The 16,709-nt window shown below is 42.0% G+C and overlaps 1 protein-coding gene across 4 annotated transcripts in view; it reads left to right on the top strand.

The window, feature by feature from the left end:
- Positions 1-16,170, top strand: part of LOC147673892 (endonuclease/exonuclease/phosphatase family domain-containing protein 1-like) — a 99,227-nt gene extending 83,057 nt beyond the window's left edge. For 2 of the 4 annotated variants that reach the window (XM_086947779.1, XM_086947780.1), the window contains exons 6-8: positions 13,987-14,101; positions 14,567-14,902; positions 15,760-16,170. In XM_086947779.1, the coding sequence (XP_086803905.1) occupies positions 13,987-14,101; positions 14,567-14,902; positions 15,760-15,875 (567 nt within the window). In that variant the 3' untranslated portion in view covers positions 15,876-16,170. Of the gene's footprint in view, positions 1-13,986; positions 14,102-14,563; positions 14,903-15,759 lie in introns of all 4 variants that reach the window. The other 2 variants (XM_086947777.1, XM_086947778.1) reach the window with 1 other exon arrangement.
- Positions 16,171-16,709: the final 539 nt, after the last annotated feature.

The raw sequence follows: 16,709 nt of genomic DNA, 5'->3' as shown, positions 1-16,709 counted from the left end.
AAACTTATTGTAAGGATCCTGTGTTTTTCCACAGGAGTAGTATTCGCGAATACTGCCTCCAGTTGGTCGAATTTCTTTGCGAGCCAAAAAGTCATCTCATCCTTATTCTGGGAATGCTTGCCCATAGCCGCATTAACCATAACAGGACGAAGCTTTAGTTTGTTCGCTCCAACTAGATGCGCTGCACCACCCGGGGCCCCACCCGGGAGGTTGCGGGAAATGTAATGAACCAGCCCCTTATCACTTTTACAGCAGAGTTATAAAGGGGCCTCAATTCAGGAGCTGTCAACCGCGGCACATTAGGATGTGGGGTATAAGCAGCTAAAACAGGCCAAGAAGCGCCTGCAATCGACAATGGCCCTTGTCTGACCGCCGTTATTACGTGTGGGAGGGCGCCATTAAACCAAATGGCATGCAGCCAAACAGAAATCTGTACTTCATGTGTCCTATATGGTGCGTACTCTGCAGGCACGGCAGATGAAGTGTAAGTGTGAAATACACCAGAAACAGCATCAACCGCAGGAAACGTGATCCATGAGTAAAACAGCTCAAACGGGTATGTTGCGTCAGCAGATACAACAAAAACCACTGCCTATCCTTACAAAGAGACTAGGAAATCCTGCAAATCATTGCGCACAGCCAAACGACTGTGAGCTGAGATATCAACCACAGCCATATCGACACAGTGATAGATAAGTACAATGCAATATACAAAGCACAACTGGGTAGTAATTCAATAGAAAATTGTTTTATATTATCAAGCTAGAAAAGACCTATGTAACTATAGGTAGATTTTATCCATCACCACTGTCAACCGGAAACAATATTGAGGGGGGTCGTGGACTGATACAAGCACTACTCAAGAGTCTCACAATAAGACCACATTGTTGGTGGCGCCATGTTGCAAGGATCCTGCTCATACACAGAACTGTGCACAGAGGCCTAGGACATCAGTGAATTGTGGTGTACCAGAAACTCACCTCAGTACCTCGAAAAACCCCAACCAGCTAGCATCAGTGTCACATTAGCTCTTCGTCCTATAGCTGAGTAACTAATGATTAGACAACCTAGAACATGCGACTTAAAACGAACTCAGGAATGGTGGGAAGTGAGAACTCTCTTTCGTTATGCTCTCATACCAGTCCACAACAGGAGTAATGAAGAGACATGGTAAGGTTAAAATATTTATTTTAACGACGTGATCTCAAATGCAGTATCTTAGCCAACATAAGCAGACATATGATTAAAAATAATATGGTAAGCATTGTTACAATTCCAATAAATACAAAAGGAGAAATCATATTACAATGATGGTGAAAACAGGTCTTATAGCGCCTAGTTTTAGCACCCTCCCTATATAGGAACTATGTATTATAAACTAAAGAAGGTCTCTTAGGCTTGTTTGGGGGACCTCATTATTTTTCCGCTCAATAAGAGTAAATCACATTTGGATCAGCCAAAGCTCTCTGCATTCCTGGAAACAGAAAATCTCCAAGTGTGTGAAATCATGGAAAGTGTATGATAATAAGGGCGCCAGAATCTTAGCTGGCTCACAGCTGCCAAATTGTTGTGTCTAGAAAGCGTTACTCTAACATGTCGAAAAACAGCTAACATGTTTTGATAACCTTGACGGCTTCAGCACTCACTGTGCAGACTAGGGGCATAATGTAAGTCTAGAGATGTCGAAAACAAAACCTTTTCTCATGTGTAGACCTTCGTGAAGGCTAACTTACAAAAACAGTTATGCAGTGTCGTGTGCAAAAGCAGGAAATAGTAAAATGGCGTTTAAACTTCTAATAAGCCATGCTAACATAACATGCACGCAAAAGCAGGCCTTAGGCCATACTACAATGTAGGATGTGCAAGTGGGTCAGCCCACTTCATACTTTGGCTGACTTTCACTGAGAGTGACCATGGTATTTTCCCAGCTCACAGGTGCAAAGCTGTTTGACAAGGAGTGCACTTTAATGCCTGAGCAGCTGGGATGCTCCTTTATTTTTTTATGTTTGCTTTTTTTGCGTATGTTAGCAGAAAATATATTTAAAAAAATGTGCAATTGCCAAGGTCAGACCTATTGGATTTGCCAATGCTTGGATAATACCATGTCAGGTTGCTATGCCCTTCTTAAAATACAAAATGGACCACTGGGGTTCAAAGAGATCCATATCTAGAAACCAGGCAGATATCCTCTAGGTCACATGGCTTGTTTGCCCCTTAACTGGGTCTGCCGTCCCGAGGTTGGGACCTCTCCAGTATTTGAGCCCATCTCAACCAATACAGGTCCTCAGCGTTGATGTGATGCTCCTAAACCAAGATGGGCGTAATTTTAAAGGCCAGACCTCACAACTCTAACCTGTGGGATTAAATATGGAGCTTGAATTCCTCTCTGCTAACCAAATGCTATATAGGGCAGGTTTCTCCAAGAAGGGCACCCGTTCAAAGATCGAGGAGTTTTCTTACAAACGTCATCTGAGCAGTCAGCTTCTCGCCTGAAAATGAAAGAGAGACTCTCGTAGTAGTCTGGCTGTGGGATGAGTCCCTGACATCCCAGATTCACAGTGCAAAATGGCAGATTGTTTATTCACAATGGCAGCTCTCAAAAGACCGCATTATAAACGGTCTCCTCAATTCCAACAATGAGAAGATTTTGCAGAAACACCTTGATAATTTCCAGAATAAGGGGTCACTGGCATAGAGCAAAACGGCCGCCTTTCAAAGTGTGCGATGAAGCCCTTGTGAGTCAGGCTACTCATGGCTTCTGTGTTCAGCGGTAATTATGCCACCCCAAAATTCTCACTGCTTTAGTGGCAGTTTCGCTGTGACTCGCTGCAAGTGTCAGTGTTTCTCTATTTTAACATTGGGGTTCTCTCCCGCGGTCTACGTGCGTTGCCTTTTGGGAGGCATTTTTATGTGAAGCTGAAAAAAGGTGATAAAAATATGAATATTGATACGTGACTTAGGGAGCACGTAATAGTGGTTTGTGTTTAGTGGGGGATAAAGCCCAGATAATGGTTGCTGTATCTATGTTAGGCAATTTGTAAAGTACAACATTTATGCTCTTGGCGTTCCAGCGGACTCATCAGACAGACATAACATATCTTAACAGAAGCCAGCTTGTACCTCTACCTAAGCCGACTGAGTTTTTAATGTTATGCGGTACTTTTGTTAGTGTTGCCACGCTTTGGCACCCTGGATTGAAAATAAGCACCATTTCGGGGAGTGCCATGCCTGCTACGGAGCTCTACGCCTCCGAGTAGCCGGCCGTGACCCAAGGACCCCGCCCCCAGGAATGGCGGAATGGACGGTGTAAGAAGCGAAGCAGTCGAGCTGGAGCTGCCGCGTCTTTTCCTATTTCGCTAGAGGGTTTTCGAGGTGGCGTCATCGTCGAGGATCGGGCGGACTCGGAGGGGATGCTTTGGGCCATTGGATTGAGGTCTGAGGGGGAGAACGGAGCTCCTGAGATGTGCGGCGTTCGTGTGCTACGCTGCTGAGAGTGTCAGCTGACTCCGCTGACTCAGCCCCCTGCTGCACTTCGCCTCGCTTCTCCGCTAGTATACAGCTGCTGCCGCTTCACCCTACCTCGGCCTCAACTTTACAAGGAAAGTCGGAACGGAGGCGCAGCGGAGCGGAGCACTGAGAGGAGGAAGCTTTTCAGCAACTTGTCCGGATGGAGGTTTGGTGAGGTTTGGTGCAGTTGTTCGCTGATATTGAACATGCTAGTGGTGTGAATGGAATCTGGGTCATTCCTCCCGGTTCTAGTTGACGGTGTGTTTGGCCCCTCCTATAGAAGGCAGATTTGCAATCCACATTAAAGGCTGTTGATTAGCGTATTCCACGTCACCCTACCTCGCCCTACATCACCTGCGCCCCGATTGTCTGCCAGAAAAAAACAGGCAGATTCAGCTGCTACTGCTGTCCCCAGACCGTCGGATAAATTCTAGTTCTACGCAGGACTTGGGTGCACAGTGAGTAGTACTTGATAAGTAGTACTTGTGAAACGATATTATTTCCAAGTGGCTTAATCTTATTAAAGAAGGTGCAAAAGCACAGGGAAGGAGAGCTGTGGCTGCTGTTTAAGGGTTACAATGGGCAAATCGCAGAAGGAGTGGGAAGAGCCCTTAAAGTCAAATAAAACAGAATTGGTCCCCCACCAGAAAACTAAGACTCCCCTCGCTCTAGCCAGGAAAGCTGCTCAAAAAGCAGTCAAAGACAGAGGCAGAATAAAAGAGAAAAATAAAGAGGAGAATTCAGTGGAAGATACTCTTCCAGAATCCTCGGATGACGATGGTCACCTTTCGTCCTCTTCTTTGAATGTCCTAGAGTCAAAGAAAACAGCCGCAGACAAAGCAAATATTTTAAATGTATCTCTATCCCCTAAGCCAGAAACACCGATAGGTATTTCCCCCTCCACAGTTGGAGACAGCAACTCTGGATCAAGTGGGGAAGAATAAGAATGGATCTGGCGGCATTGGAAGCAAGGAGAGGAAGGACTTTCCTCTTTTTGCTAAGAGAACCACCCCAAAATCAGTTCCCCATCAAGTCCCGCTGGTTCCTACTTCCTCAGAGGTGCCTGCTACTTCTCTACTGATTAAGGACATAGGTCAAACTGATTCATCTATGACGCAGTCCCAAGATCAGAGACCAGAGTCCCTACTCGTATCTCCAGTGCAATCCTCCCAAACTGTGTCAAATGATCTGGCAGATGGGGGAACACCTGGTCAAATCTCCTTTCAAAATCTGAATATGCAAGAGGGTGCACTGGTGACAGCAGAAGAGGATGTCCAGCTGTTTATTAATAGGAGCCCAAGGGATATGAATGTTGACCCCGTAGCAGATGAAATTAATCTCTCAGGGACAGAAGTTAGATATCAATTGGATATCCGCAAGATGTTGAATCTGATTCTGGATGAAATCCGAGAGATAAAACATAACCAACAAGTAGAGATAGCCACTCTTCACTCAAGAATGGACAAATTCGAGGAATTTATGCTGGCATTTTCCAGTAGATTGCAGGAGGCGGAGACTAGGATTTCCGTCCTTGAAGACAAGGTAAACTTGGTTGTGGGTGAAGCTAGGGAGGCAGCTAAGAAGAAGGTCTCGCTTGAGCATAAACTTGAAGAGCTTGAAAATCACTCGAGAAGATCAAATCTCAGAATAGTAGGGGTTCCGGAGGGAACAGAAGGCTCCGATACTATCCAATGGGTCACCTCTTTTATTCAACATGCAGTTCTACCCGAGATTGAGGGTGATTTGACTATTACAAGGGCTCATCGGGTTCCAGCACAGCGTTTCGCAAATTCACCATTTCCTAGAACGATACTCTTGAACTTTGCTGACTTTAGGATCAAGGAGAAGATTTTGTCCAAAGCTTATCAACAACGGCAATTCTCTGTTTCAGAAACAATAAAATGTAGGATTTTCCCGGATATGACAGCGGCGGCCGCCAAAAGGCGCAAGGAGTTTGTTAAAATCTTGCATTTATTCTAAGCCAATGGCGCCCAAGCATCGATTGCACAGCAATCAAAGTTGAAGGTCCTGGTAGAAGGGAAGTTTTATATGTTTACTGATATCGAAGATGCTCAATTCCTCCATAAAGAGATTTCTTATGGGGCTAATGTTTGAGAATATTAAAGGGGGAAAAAATGTTTTCTCTTACACCTTTGTCCGATTGAGCAGTAATATTTGGTGAGAACGGGGCAGCCCAGGGTTAACGGGTTACAACAGGATGCAGCAAGAGGACACCCAGAGTAGAAAGAAGAGGGAGGAATGTGGGTAGCGTGGACGGGAGGAGGGTTCCACATTCCTAGGGGGTTCAGGGTGGGGGGGTAAACGCAGTAAAAAGGAACATGTGCAGTAGGATTAGTAATTTGAAATCTGCTAATGGTTGGTACGGAATCTGGATGAGATTTTATATGCTTCTAGATAAAATATAATTCATGTGATATCCTGTCCATTAATGCGAATGGACTGCTGAATAAGCAGAAGTATGGAGCTTTCTTGAAATGGGTAATAACTTTGAATCCTCAGGTGGTCTTTTTCCAGGAGACGCATTTGAAGTCAAATGCCCCGAAGTTGTTTTTGCCGAGATATTTCTCTCATGTGTTCTTCTCTTCAGCAGGGATTGCCCAGAGGGGAGTAGCTATTTATTTTGCAAGGTATCTACCTTGGGAAATCCTACAGGTTCAAAGAGACTCTAGAGGAAGGTGGCTATGGGTTGCAGCGAAGCTGCTTGGGAAAATATTTAACTTTATGAATTATTATGGCCCCATCCACGATGATATCTCAGGCTTGATGGAGATTAGTGAGGTTTTAAGGGGCACTCCAGGGCAGATCATACTAGGAGGAGACTTCAATTATATTCAGGATTTGAAGAGGGATACTTCTAATAAGAACAAAAAGCAATTAAAACCTAAGACAAAACGTGTGTTCAAAGTACTTTTGGCAGAATACCAATTACGGGATCCCTGGCGCTGTATGAATGTAGATAAGGAAGCCTTTACATGCTATTCTAACCGGTTTCAATCGGCATCCAGAATAGATTTTTTGTTTGTTATCTAGATCACTTCAGATCTCAAGAACTTTGATAGGATGTAATCTGTTTTCTGATCATGGGAGGGTCGAAGTTGAGCTAGTACTAGGAGGATTGGAAGGGGAGCGTCCCAGGTGGCAGCTAGATCGCACCCTTCTCCAAAACAAGGATTGGGTTTCTGGATTTAAAGAGTGGGTGACAGAATTTTTCTCAGTGAATAAAGATACAGCTGAGCCCTTTTCGTTATGGGGTGCATTCAAAGCAGCAGCCCGTGGTCAGATCATTGCGTTTTCCAGTGCTAAGGCAAATGATCGAAAGCTAAAAATATTTGATCTTCAGGCTGCTGCCGAGAAGGAATATGCCCTAAAGCTTCATCAGCAGCCGAATCGATGGGAGCAGGCTAAAGCACTGCTAAGGGATTTTTTCACTCTGGAGGAAATAAATAGTTCAAAAGCCTTTCAGCAAAGGGTCTACGAAGATAGTCAACTGGTTGGAAAGCTTCTGGCTAATTCTACGAGAAAGAAGCAGGAGTCATCCTTCATTTCGAAAATTCGAGATCCTTAAGGAGGTGTTAAGGAAACACAGAGTGAAAAAATTTCAAAGATATTCCTGGATCATTATGAGAGAAACTACTCCACGGAATATCAGGTAGAGGAGGCAATGATTCAGGAATATTTTGATAATATAGAAATTCCCAAAATCTCTGAAACTCGAAGTAATCAAATTGGATGTGAAATAAGTTCTATTGAAATCCATGATAGCATAAAGGCAACATCGGGAGCAAAGACTTCTGGACAGGATGGGTTCCCTATCGAATTTTATAAGGTCTTCATTAAAGACCTCGAAGTACCTCTGAAAAAACGATTTAATCATATTAGATTAGGTGGAAAGGTTTCTGCTGAATTCATAAGTTTTGTCAAAAAGGATAAAAACCCAGAGGATGTGAATTCTTATAGGCCGATCAGCTTACTGAATTCTGATTCTAAAATACTTATGATAATTTGGGCGCAAAGATTTGTATTTGCAGCTCAGGAGGTAATCCATCAAGACCAGACGGGGTTCATTGCGGGTCGGTATATGGCAGCCAACACTGAATTTTTGATACAGGCATTAGACTATTTTAATATTAATTCGATTTCTGCATGTATATTAATGATCGATGCAAAAAAGGCATTTGATTTGGTTAATTGGTCAGCGCTTTTTTTTCTATGGGTCATTTCGGGTTCCCTGTTCCAATTATTCAAATGCTACATAATATTTATGAGGGTGAATCTGCCCAGGTAATTATTAATGCTAAGCAGGCTGGGAAGATTAAAATAAATCGTGGAACAAGGCAAGGTTGCCCATTGTCCCCCTTGCTCTTCACTTTTTTTATTGAACCCTTAGTAACAAGAATAAGAGACAATGTTGCTATTTTGCCCCCCATCATCGGTATGTCTAAGTTAAAATTGTTTGCCGATGATATTATCCTCTATTTGGCTCCCGAAAAAGAAAACATCGAGCGCCTCACGGGGGAGCTCAAGGACTATGAGAAGATAGGGGGGTATAAGATTAATGGAAAAAAACCGGAAGTTATTGCGTTAAACACCAGTCTAGATTTTCTTCCGATTTATCTACAGCCTCAAGCAGTAAAAAGGGATCCGATTAGGTACCTGGGTATCTTTGTGACCGGAGACTATGATAAACTCTATGCCTTGAATTATATTAAAATGAAGAACAAAATAAGGAATCTGTTGGATCAATGGTGTCTACTTCCGTTGTCATTGATTGGCAGGGTGTCACTGGTTAAGATGTCGGTATTGCCACTACTTATATTTTTGTTCAGCAATATTCCAATCAAAGTCAAAGACCTTGAACGATGTTGAGAGGATTCATTTGGAACCAGAAGGCCTCAAGAGTCAAGCTTCCGGTGGTTCAACTATCTGTTGATCAAGGTGGCCTGGCTCTTCCCCATTTTAAGACTTATTATGAAGCAGCCTTTTTTGACATTGTGGCAGGATTACTAAGGACTAGACAGACAAGAGATAATTTCTTTCTTGAAATAATGGTACAGGAAGCAGGTTCTCAAATTCCTATCTTTCTAAAAACTGCAAAGCTCCCCAAGAAATCAAGATACAAGACACTGAAAGGGTATATATCAATATTGCTGCTTTTTTAAAAAACATGGCTCTGATGGTTCTAATTATTTGAGCTTGATGGAATGTGCCAAAATGGGTCTTAAGATAAGCTTGAATCACCTAAAGAACTGGGAACTTTCCGGGTTTTGTGGACTAAGACATTTGTCTGTACAAAATTGGGTAATCAGCTGGCATGAGGTTTTAGCCAGAACGAACAATCCCAGGCGGCCCACGTTCTTTGAATATTTGCAGATGGTCTATTTTATTAGAAAGAAGATAGGTGGTTTGCTTAATTCTCCCACTGCCTTGATAACAGACCTGTACGGAGATAAAAATAAAGGCATAGGATATTGGTATAAAATGCTCTACTTTTCCAGAACATCTTCAGTAGTAGATTGACATCTAGAGAAAATATACCCCTCGACACAGTGCATTTTTTCAGTTAAGGATTGGGAGGTATTGTGCCACCTGGGAAATAAATCACTTCGGGCGGCTAACTACAAGAGAATGTCCTTTCTATCACGTTGGCTGGCTTACTACACACCGGAGGCCATGGAGAGAATGTACCCTGAAGTTGAGAATAGGTGTTTTAGATGCAAAGCTATGGGCCAGGGAGGATGGTGTCATATTTTCTTTTCCTGCCCTAAGTTGGAATCTTTTTGGAAGGGGATATTTTCAGATATTGAGCTGGCAACTGGGAAAGCATTTTTGCCAGTAGCTGAGATGGCCTTGTTTGGTATATGCAAAGAGAGGAGCAGGTTTAACAAAACTGAAGAAGTATTTATTTTTATATCTTGTGTAGTTGCTCGGTCTTTGATACTCCAAAATTGGAAATCCAGGGAGATTCCATCACAGATAAAATGGTTTATTAAAATGAGGAGAACATTTAATTTGGAAAGAGCTTATGCAGGTAGGGTGGGAGCCATCGCAAGATTTGAAAGAAATTGGAATATTTTGAGAATCTGGAATTATTGAAGGAAAGATGATGGGGAAGGAGAAAAGAAAGAGTGAGGAGGGGGGAGGGGGGAGAGAAGGAAGAGACGGGGAAGATAGTAGTGATTGGTTAAGGAAAATCCCCCTTTTTTACAGCAGGCTCATTAATGAAAGTATAAGGTTTTTATTCAGAATATTTACACTTTATTGTATTATTGCAGATTTGTACTAGCTGTTTTTGCACTATTTTGCACTAGCACTTTAAAATTGCACTTTATTGGATTATATTGCATTTTGCAGTTGCACTTTATTGCAGTTTTTGCATTTGTACTGTATTGTTTACCTAAAATTGCGTTTTTTGCACAATGGCTGTCAAATTTTTTTATAGTGGAACCGGCTGTGCTTTTTCCTTTTTTTTAATCTTCTCCTGCTACTCCTTTCTTGTTAATTGTCTAAAAATTGTTTAATTGTTTTTTTCTTTTTTTCTCTGTACCATTGATTTCCTATTGCCATGTTCATGCAACAACCACCTTAATTTTGGTCTTCTTGATAGTAAGGTTTTGACATTTGATTAATCCAGTGCGGTCATATTGGCTGGCATATTTGTTATGCTTTTTATTTACCGGTGATAACATGACAATCAAGTTAGTGCCAAATAACAAAATATCTTATGCCAGAAGGTTTTAATAGGGCCGTGAAAGGTAGTAAATAGAGATTAAATGATTCTAATGGAATTGTGGGACACCTTGGTATGCTGCGGTTAACTATCGGCTTCATGGAACAGAGCGGACACTCGAAGACTTAAAGCATTTCCTTTACTGTTAAATCTTCCTGGGTTAATTGTACAATCTACTCTAGCAGTGTGGAGCAGTGTGATATCAACCAGGACTATGTTTGCTCTGTGGCAAATTTCGAAATAAAACCAATAGATATAAAGTGAAAGAGTAGCGACTTCACTGAAGAGTATATGACATTCTTATTTCGCAGTTCAAAGCACAAGAAGTGTGTACCACCAAACTACTACTACAACTAACAAGGTGGAATGCTTTAATTGATCTCAGCCATTGCCAATCCTCTGATCCGCATTAAAGTCCATTGTTTTCGCTCACCATGCCATTCTAGACAGAGGTCCTCTTTTATGCATCAGACACTGCTAATCATGGGACCAGTCCATCCTGAACTGTCAGGCGAGCACCCCTCCAGATGGGAGCACAAATAACTCTAAATCAGTTTGTGATTGTTTGGGCTGCCTCTGTAGGGTGTATTGCTAGATAAATCCAGTCTGAGGCGCCATCTATGGGTGCATCCTCCATTCGTAGCACTCACTATGTCCACTTGTTAATAGGACTTCATAGATGAGAAGTCTGGTCAGTACCACAGGTACCAACTCTGGGTGCTGCACACAAAGTGTCGCACGCGCTGCAGAAATCTGAAGTACTGTTCAGCTGCATAACATAGCACCATGTCAAATGTCAGCAGCACAAATTAAAGTGGTGGGCAATATTCTTTTTGTTTGGATACTCCACTTCAATAATCCTTCTTTTCTGGTTTGAAGACCGGCGTCATACTGATGGTTAGTTTTGTCCTTTCGTACGTCTCATCAATTTACTTTATCATATTGTTTTCTATCTACTTCAGTTGTGATAAATTATATTAACATGTATATTACAGAAACAGCCACTCTCTCTCTCTGAGTTCATAAGTACCTGAAACTAAAAGGGTTTGTATGTAGCAAGTTTTGTGTGTCTCTGTAGATTGATATTTCATTATTCAGGTAACATATTGAATTGTTTGGTTAACAAATATTAGACATGGAGGAAAATTTGGTTTCCTGGCAACAATAAAAGCTGCAAATAAACTTGCGTAGTAAGCTGGATGAAAACATATACAGCGCTCTCAAAGTAGAAGAAAATGAGTATTCTCATGAGAGTAATTGAAATGCCTTGAGGGCGAATACTGGGGTGAGCAAGATCAGACCTGAACCTCACGTCCCGCCTAAACTGTACAACTTAGTATGCCCCTGGTGCAATAACTGCAGGAAGTTATTTGTGTATGACAATTGTTTTCGTGTTATAAATGATGAAGGGAAACATTTTAATAGACAAATACACTTCAGCTACATTTTGTCTGAAACAAATTGTAACACTCCTTAGCACACGTATATCATAGTACTGTCGTATATAGGTGTTGCCACCCTTTGAAACAATCACAATACAAAAATGATGCTAGACAGATATACTTCTCTCTAAATAGATCGTACATGTAATTGAATGGGCAATAAAGACGGTACGTATAAATAATTTAGACATCGGTATCGAATGATATCTTTAAATAATAAAATTATATGTGACGGTAATACAATATCGCTAGTAAATGAGCCATAAAATATATGGGAACAGATTAATTTTAATTCCGAAAAGATACTATAAGATGGCGACCATTTTTGCTATACTAATAAACACCCAGAACACAGAACCCGGACAGACCCACGTGACCTTTACACACCAATCGGCATGGAACTAGTGATGCGGAGGTCACGCGGTGCACAATGACCTATCAGGAATACGACTCAAACACGGAAGTGTTTGTAATAAAAACGCGGCGGGCTTGAAAGACTACAATCGAGCGTACACGCTGATTGCCAACGGGGAGCCTTTACAAACCGGATGATACAGGCGAAAGGTAAGAGAAATAAGAATCCGTTGAATGGGGATATGTGACTTAGCACTGGGAGCATAATGCCAAATAATAATGTCTCAAATCCGGGGATCATTAAAATAACATGAACGGGAATGTGCGCTAGCTCTCTTAAAGAAATGCACTTGGATGTACTGGCAAGCTGGCTCATATTAATAATAGATGAGGAGGATGACATAAAGATGGGTTATAACGAAATTAGCTATTAATAGTAATACGGACACCCTGTTAAAATAGATTAATCTGCTATATTAGATACGATGTTAGTTACAAACAACATGAGCTAAGACTCATTACAAAATAGACAATATGAGGATTTATCAGGGGACACTGTGAAATCACCCATGGTTGCACTATAATTTTAATAATAATAAATAGCAAACTAGTCAGTCTCTGCACCGCCATGGATAGTATACGAACTAATAAGAATACCAATATTCCTTTCAGCCGGCCAAAATAAACTGAGGTGTGATACCTCTGTTGACATCATATACTGGATACGAAACAACAGAAGACCCCTGTAGAACCCCCTTGCGGGTTGGAATTATCACCGCATACTAAGTAAGTCAGCAACGTGAAATAAACCCAAAATTACCTTTATGTGACAGATGAGTAACACAAAACAATACTTGATCCTTAAAAAAGTTATATGTATTACTCCTACAGCCAAAAGAGAACAGATCTGGAAATAGGTATTTATGAGCACATACCAATCACACAATTCCTTGCACTGGAAAATAAATATGAGCACACTATATATCACTATACTTTTGTAAAACTCTCGACACATGGTGCTGGTTCATTGTGTTTTTTAAAAATATATTCAAAAAATAGAAAAAAGATGCACGATAGTCACTATGATACAATGTATCAAATCACGCCTTAATAAGACTATCCGAGTACTGGATCTCTCCATCCTATACAGGTTCATAGACCTCTATAGTGGATAGAGGTGCATTCTGTGTTATACAATAATAAGACTGCATTTAAGTATATTGTGATTTCATACTGGGAAAATTGCGTAATATCAACCACGTACTGTAACAGCTTATCAAGGTGTGGATTGTATCTTCCAAATGAAAAGGAATGTTGTACAATATGTTTCTAAAAATCCACTGAATGGACACATTAGTATAACTCTTCACGACAAGGGCCACATCTATAGACATAATGATCATGTAACGATTGTTTATTATTAGAAACTATGACCGAAAGTCTATATACAGATGGCAACATATCTTTGTTTTGTTTGTTTGAACTTCTGCAGCCTTGAAAAAGTCGTGGGTTACACTCCCAGTTACGATGAAACACGTGTCGGCTGTGTGGAGAACTTCCAGTGATCAAGAATAAATACAAATTGATGTATTAATAACAACTACGTATTGTGATTGTTTCAAAGGGTGGCAACACCTATATACGACAGTACTATGATATACGTGTGCTAAGGAGTGTTACAATTTGTTTGAGGCGTATGCTCATGTTTGGGAGGATTAAGTGGTTCCTTCTACCTTATAGCACCGTAAGAAATAACGTTTGGACTTGAATATTTGTGAGACTCTCTAAGTGGCGCCGAGTAACCTATATCAAACCACTACTTGTGCTTAACTACATTTTGTCTGAATTAATTGATTTCTGGGCTGCTGGTTTACAGATGCCAACATCCGTGACCTGTGCTTTTGCACCTCTGAACAATTGTTTTGTCTTCCATAGGTGGAAAAACTGGACTTTAAGCTGTTCAATGTTCCTTTGAAATCCTTTGGGCAGACCCCGGAAACCTCCTCCAAAGTGGCTAATCAGCTAGAGTCCCTGAGGTCTCATCTGGAAGGTGAGCAGAAGGGTCTCAGAAAGTTCTACGTTATATGCAACTCCTTTCGGTAGGGGAGCACGATTCCTGAATTTGGGTTTGTGACTTTCACCTGTGGTTGTTAGGATATGGGATTTGTTTTCAGAGGAGGAGAGGGCCTGACAGTGTCCCAGCAGAGGGTGTTTAGACTTGTGTTGTACCCCTCTTCCCCACCGAGTCCCCTCCCGAGTTATGATCTATGATGTAATGTTCTGTACATTGACAGTTGGAGGCTGAATGATCAAGGAAGATATTGTCTCTGCTGATGGTAACTATGCTTTCACTTTCGGTAACCTCTGTACTGTGGTTACTTTAATTAGGGTGGAGGGCTATCCATGGTATCCCTGGAGCGCAATCAACAGAGGAAGAGGTGATAATTGACTCTTGGCAGTGGGTTCCTTGATGTTTGTTGCACAAACCCAGCTGCTCCCTGTCTTTTGTTAGCAGATGGCCCGCAGCTGTTGGCGCTGGGAGTTTTCAGAAATGGGTTGGACGTGAAAAGCTTGAGCTTCCTGGAAGATTGTGGGTTCAGTTGCTGCATCCCTTCTAAGATCTTCTCTAAAGACACAGAAGATCCATTGTCACAGAGGAGCGGGCCTACTGAGGTCACATCCACAGAGAAAGGAAGATCTTCCAGCACAAACAGCTCATCAGGAGGGTCCAGGACTCTGGGAGAGACTGTAGGCCAGAAAGCTTCACCTAATCATGTCGGCAGTAGAGGCACCTCAGACACTCTGCTGAACAGCGTGTGGCCCAGCAGCACAATTCAAGCGTTAACTACAGGTAATGGAGTGATGATACCTTGGCCGCCGGCCTGTAAGCTCAGTATCTGTGGAAATGTTGAGTTATTTGAAAGGAAACCTGAGGAAGTAAAAGAAAAAAGATTCATAGAACTTCAACAGGGAAATAAGAGGAGACATCACAGAAAATGTTTCCCACTTCTCAATTTTAGTTACCTGTCTTTTATACGTTGGGCTGTTATTGTCCCAGCTTTAATGGATTTAAGAAAACAATGGAATCAGAGTTGGGGAGAAAAAACAAGATAAAGGCGACCATGGTGGGAAAAGGTATAAAGTGTAAGGAAAATACTATGTCAGGCTGAATAATGGTGGTAGATGGAGCACGAGAATAAAAGACCCCTAAAATTGAGCTAGTAGGCAGAGCCGTGCTGCAGATGATAGGCTAGAGTCACAGAATCGGAGTAGGAAATGTGATTGGGTTGTCAGTCCTCAAGGACAGGGGTAAGAAGTGGGCAATACCTAGATGAGAAAGGAGAGTAGAAACAATGAGAGTGATTAAGCCACACATGTGAATGTAGAACAGGTTGTCCACTTCTTGGCAATAGAACTGGGCTATGCCAGAGTACCACTTAGTGTAAATATTTCCAATTTAGATTCATTGCATGTCCATTTATTTCACTTAAGTCAAGAGAATTTGAATTTGTTCCAGCCCTTGTGGATCACCCCTAATGTAGATAATAGGTGTGAAGATAGAGGGTGGGAGGTTGGGGGGGACTGGGCGAGGGTGGTAGATCTATATATGGTGGGTGGAATTTGAAAGGGAAGAGCATCAATATGAAGACAAGATTAGGATATATGAGGCCATTGCAACTGTTTAACTTCTCTTCTCTTTCATTGCAGGACGTTGGGGGATCATCCAAAATGGGCTGGAAATCCCTCAATCACTAGGGGAACAGCTACACCACCCAGCCATTTCACCCAGTGGCCTCCTTTGGGTGGAGCTTTACAAAGGTTGAGCCATTCACAGACAAGTAAAGTGGCAGGACCACCCAAACAACCTGTTTAAGTGGGAAGGCCCATGGACCTGGGATATCCTTCCCTGACAGCTGCTGGGCCAAGCGGATGCTTCAGTAACCGGGAGGAGGGCCTGAAGCTCATTGCATCACCCAGCCAAGGGTTGGCGAAGTGTGTCCACATTTGCTGATGTGCAAAACCAGCAGGTGGCTCCCACCGCCCAGACAAAAGAGACTAGAACAAAGTTTTAAAATGGAAATAAACTATTTTTTTAAATTAAATAATGCATATTTTAAAGATGAATACTTTCTATTGAGTGACCGACCAATATGGATGGAACTTACAATAAAACCAACAAGGGCTGTGACATAGGACTGTACTGCCAAATAGCAACATCTGTTGTTGTAGTAGTACCCCATTAAACAGGCCCTGGTCTGTATATAACAAGGTGCCTTCATGCGAAGAGTTCCACTTCATTCATAGAGCAGGCACTGTATAAGCATATGTGATGAAGGAAGAGCATGGGTGAAAAACTGAAGTCTAGGATTGATGGAGAAAGGGAGACCCTTCTGTGCAAGAGGAGGAGGCTGTGTGGTCCCTCTATCGAGGAAACAACTGCTCCCTCAGGGGCTCAGAGACAGGTATTTTCTCAGCTAAATGAGTTGCAAATATGTGACAGTAGGGTAGAAGAAAAACGGCCAAGGGATTGAGTATACAAAAACCGAGGGATATTAAATGTGAGGGCTGACAGGGTAGGAATGGTGTGTAGCAGTACAGGCCTCAGACCATCCAGCCCAGGATTGAGAAATAGGTAGTACATCTGCACAGGCCTTCCA

This window comes from Lissotriton vulgaris, chromosome 12, assembly GCF_964263255.1.
Source record: "Lissotriton vulgaris chromosome 12, aLisVul1.2, whole genome shotgun sequence".
Lineage (NCBI taxonomy): Eukaryota > Metazoa > Chordata > Amphibia > Caudata > Salamandridae > Lissotriton > Lissotriton vulgaris.
The sequence above is the reverse complement of the archived record's forward strand: the minus strand, read 5'-3'. Positions and strand labels throughout refer to the sequence as shown.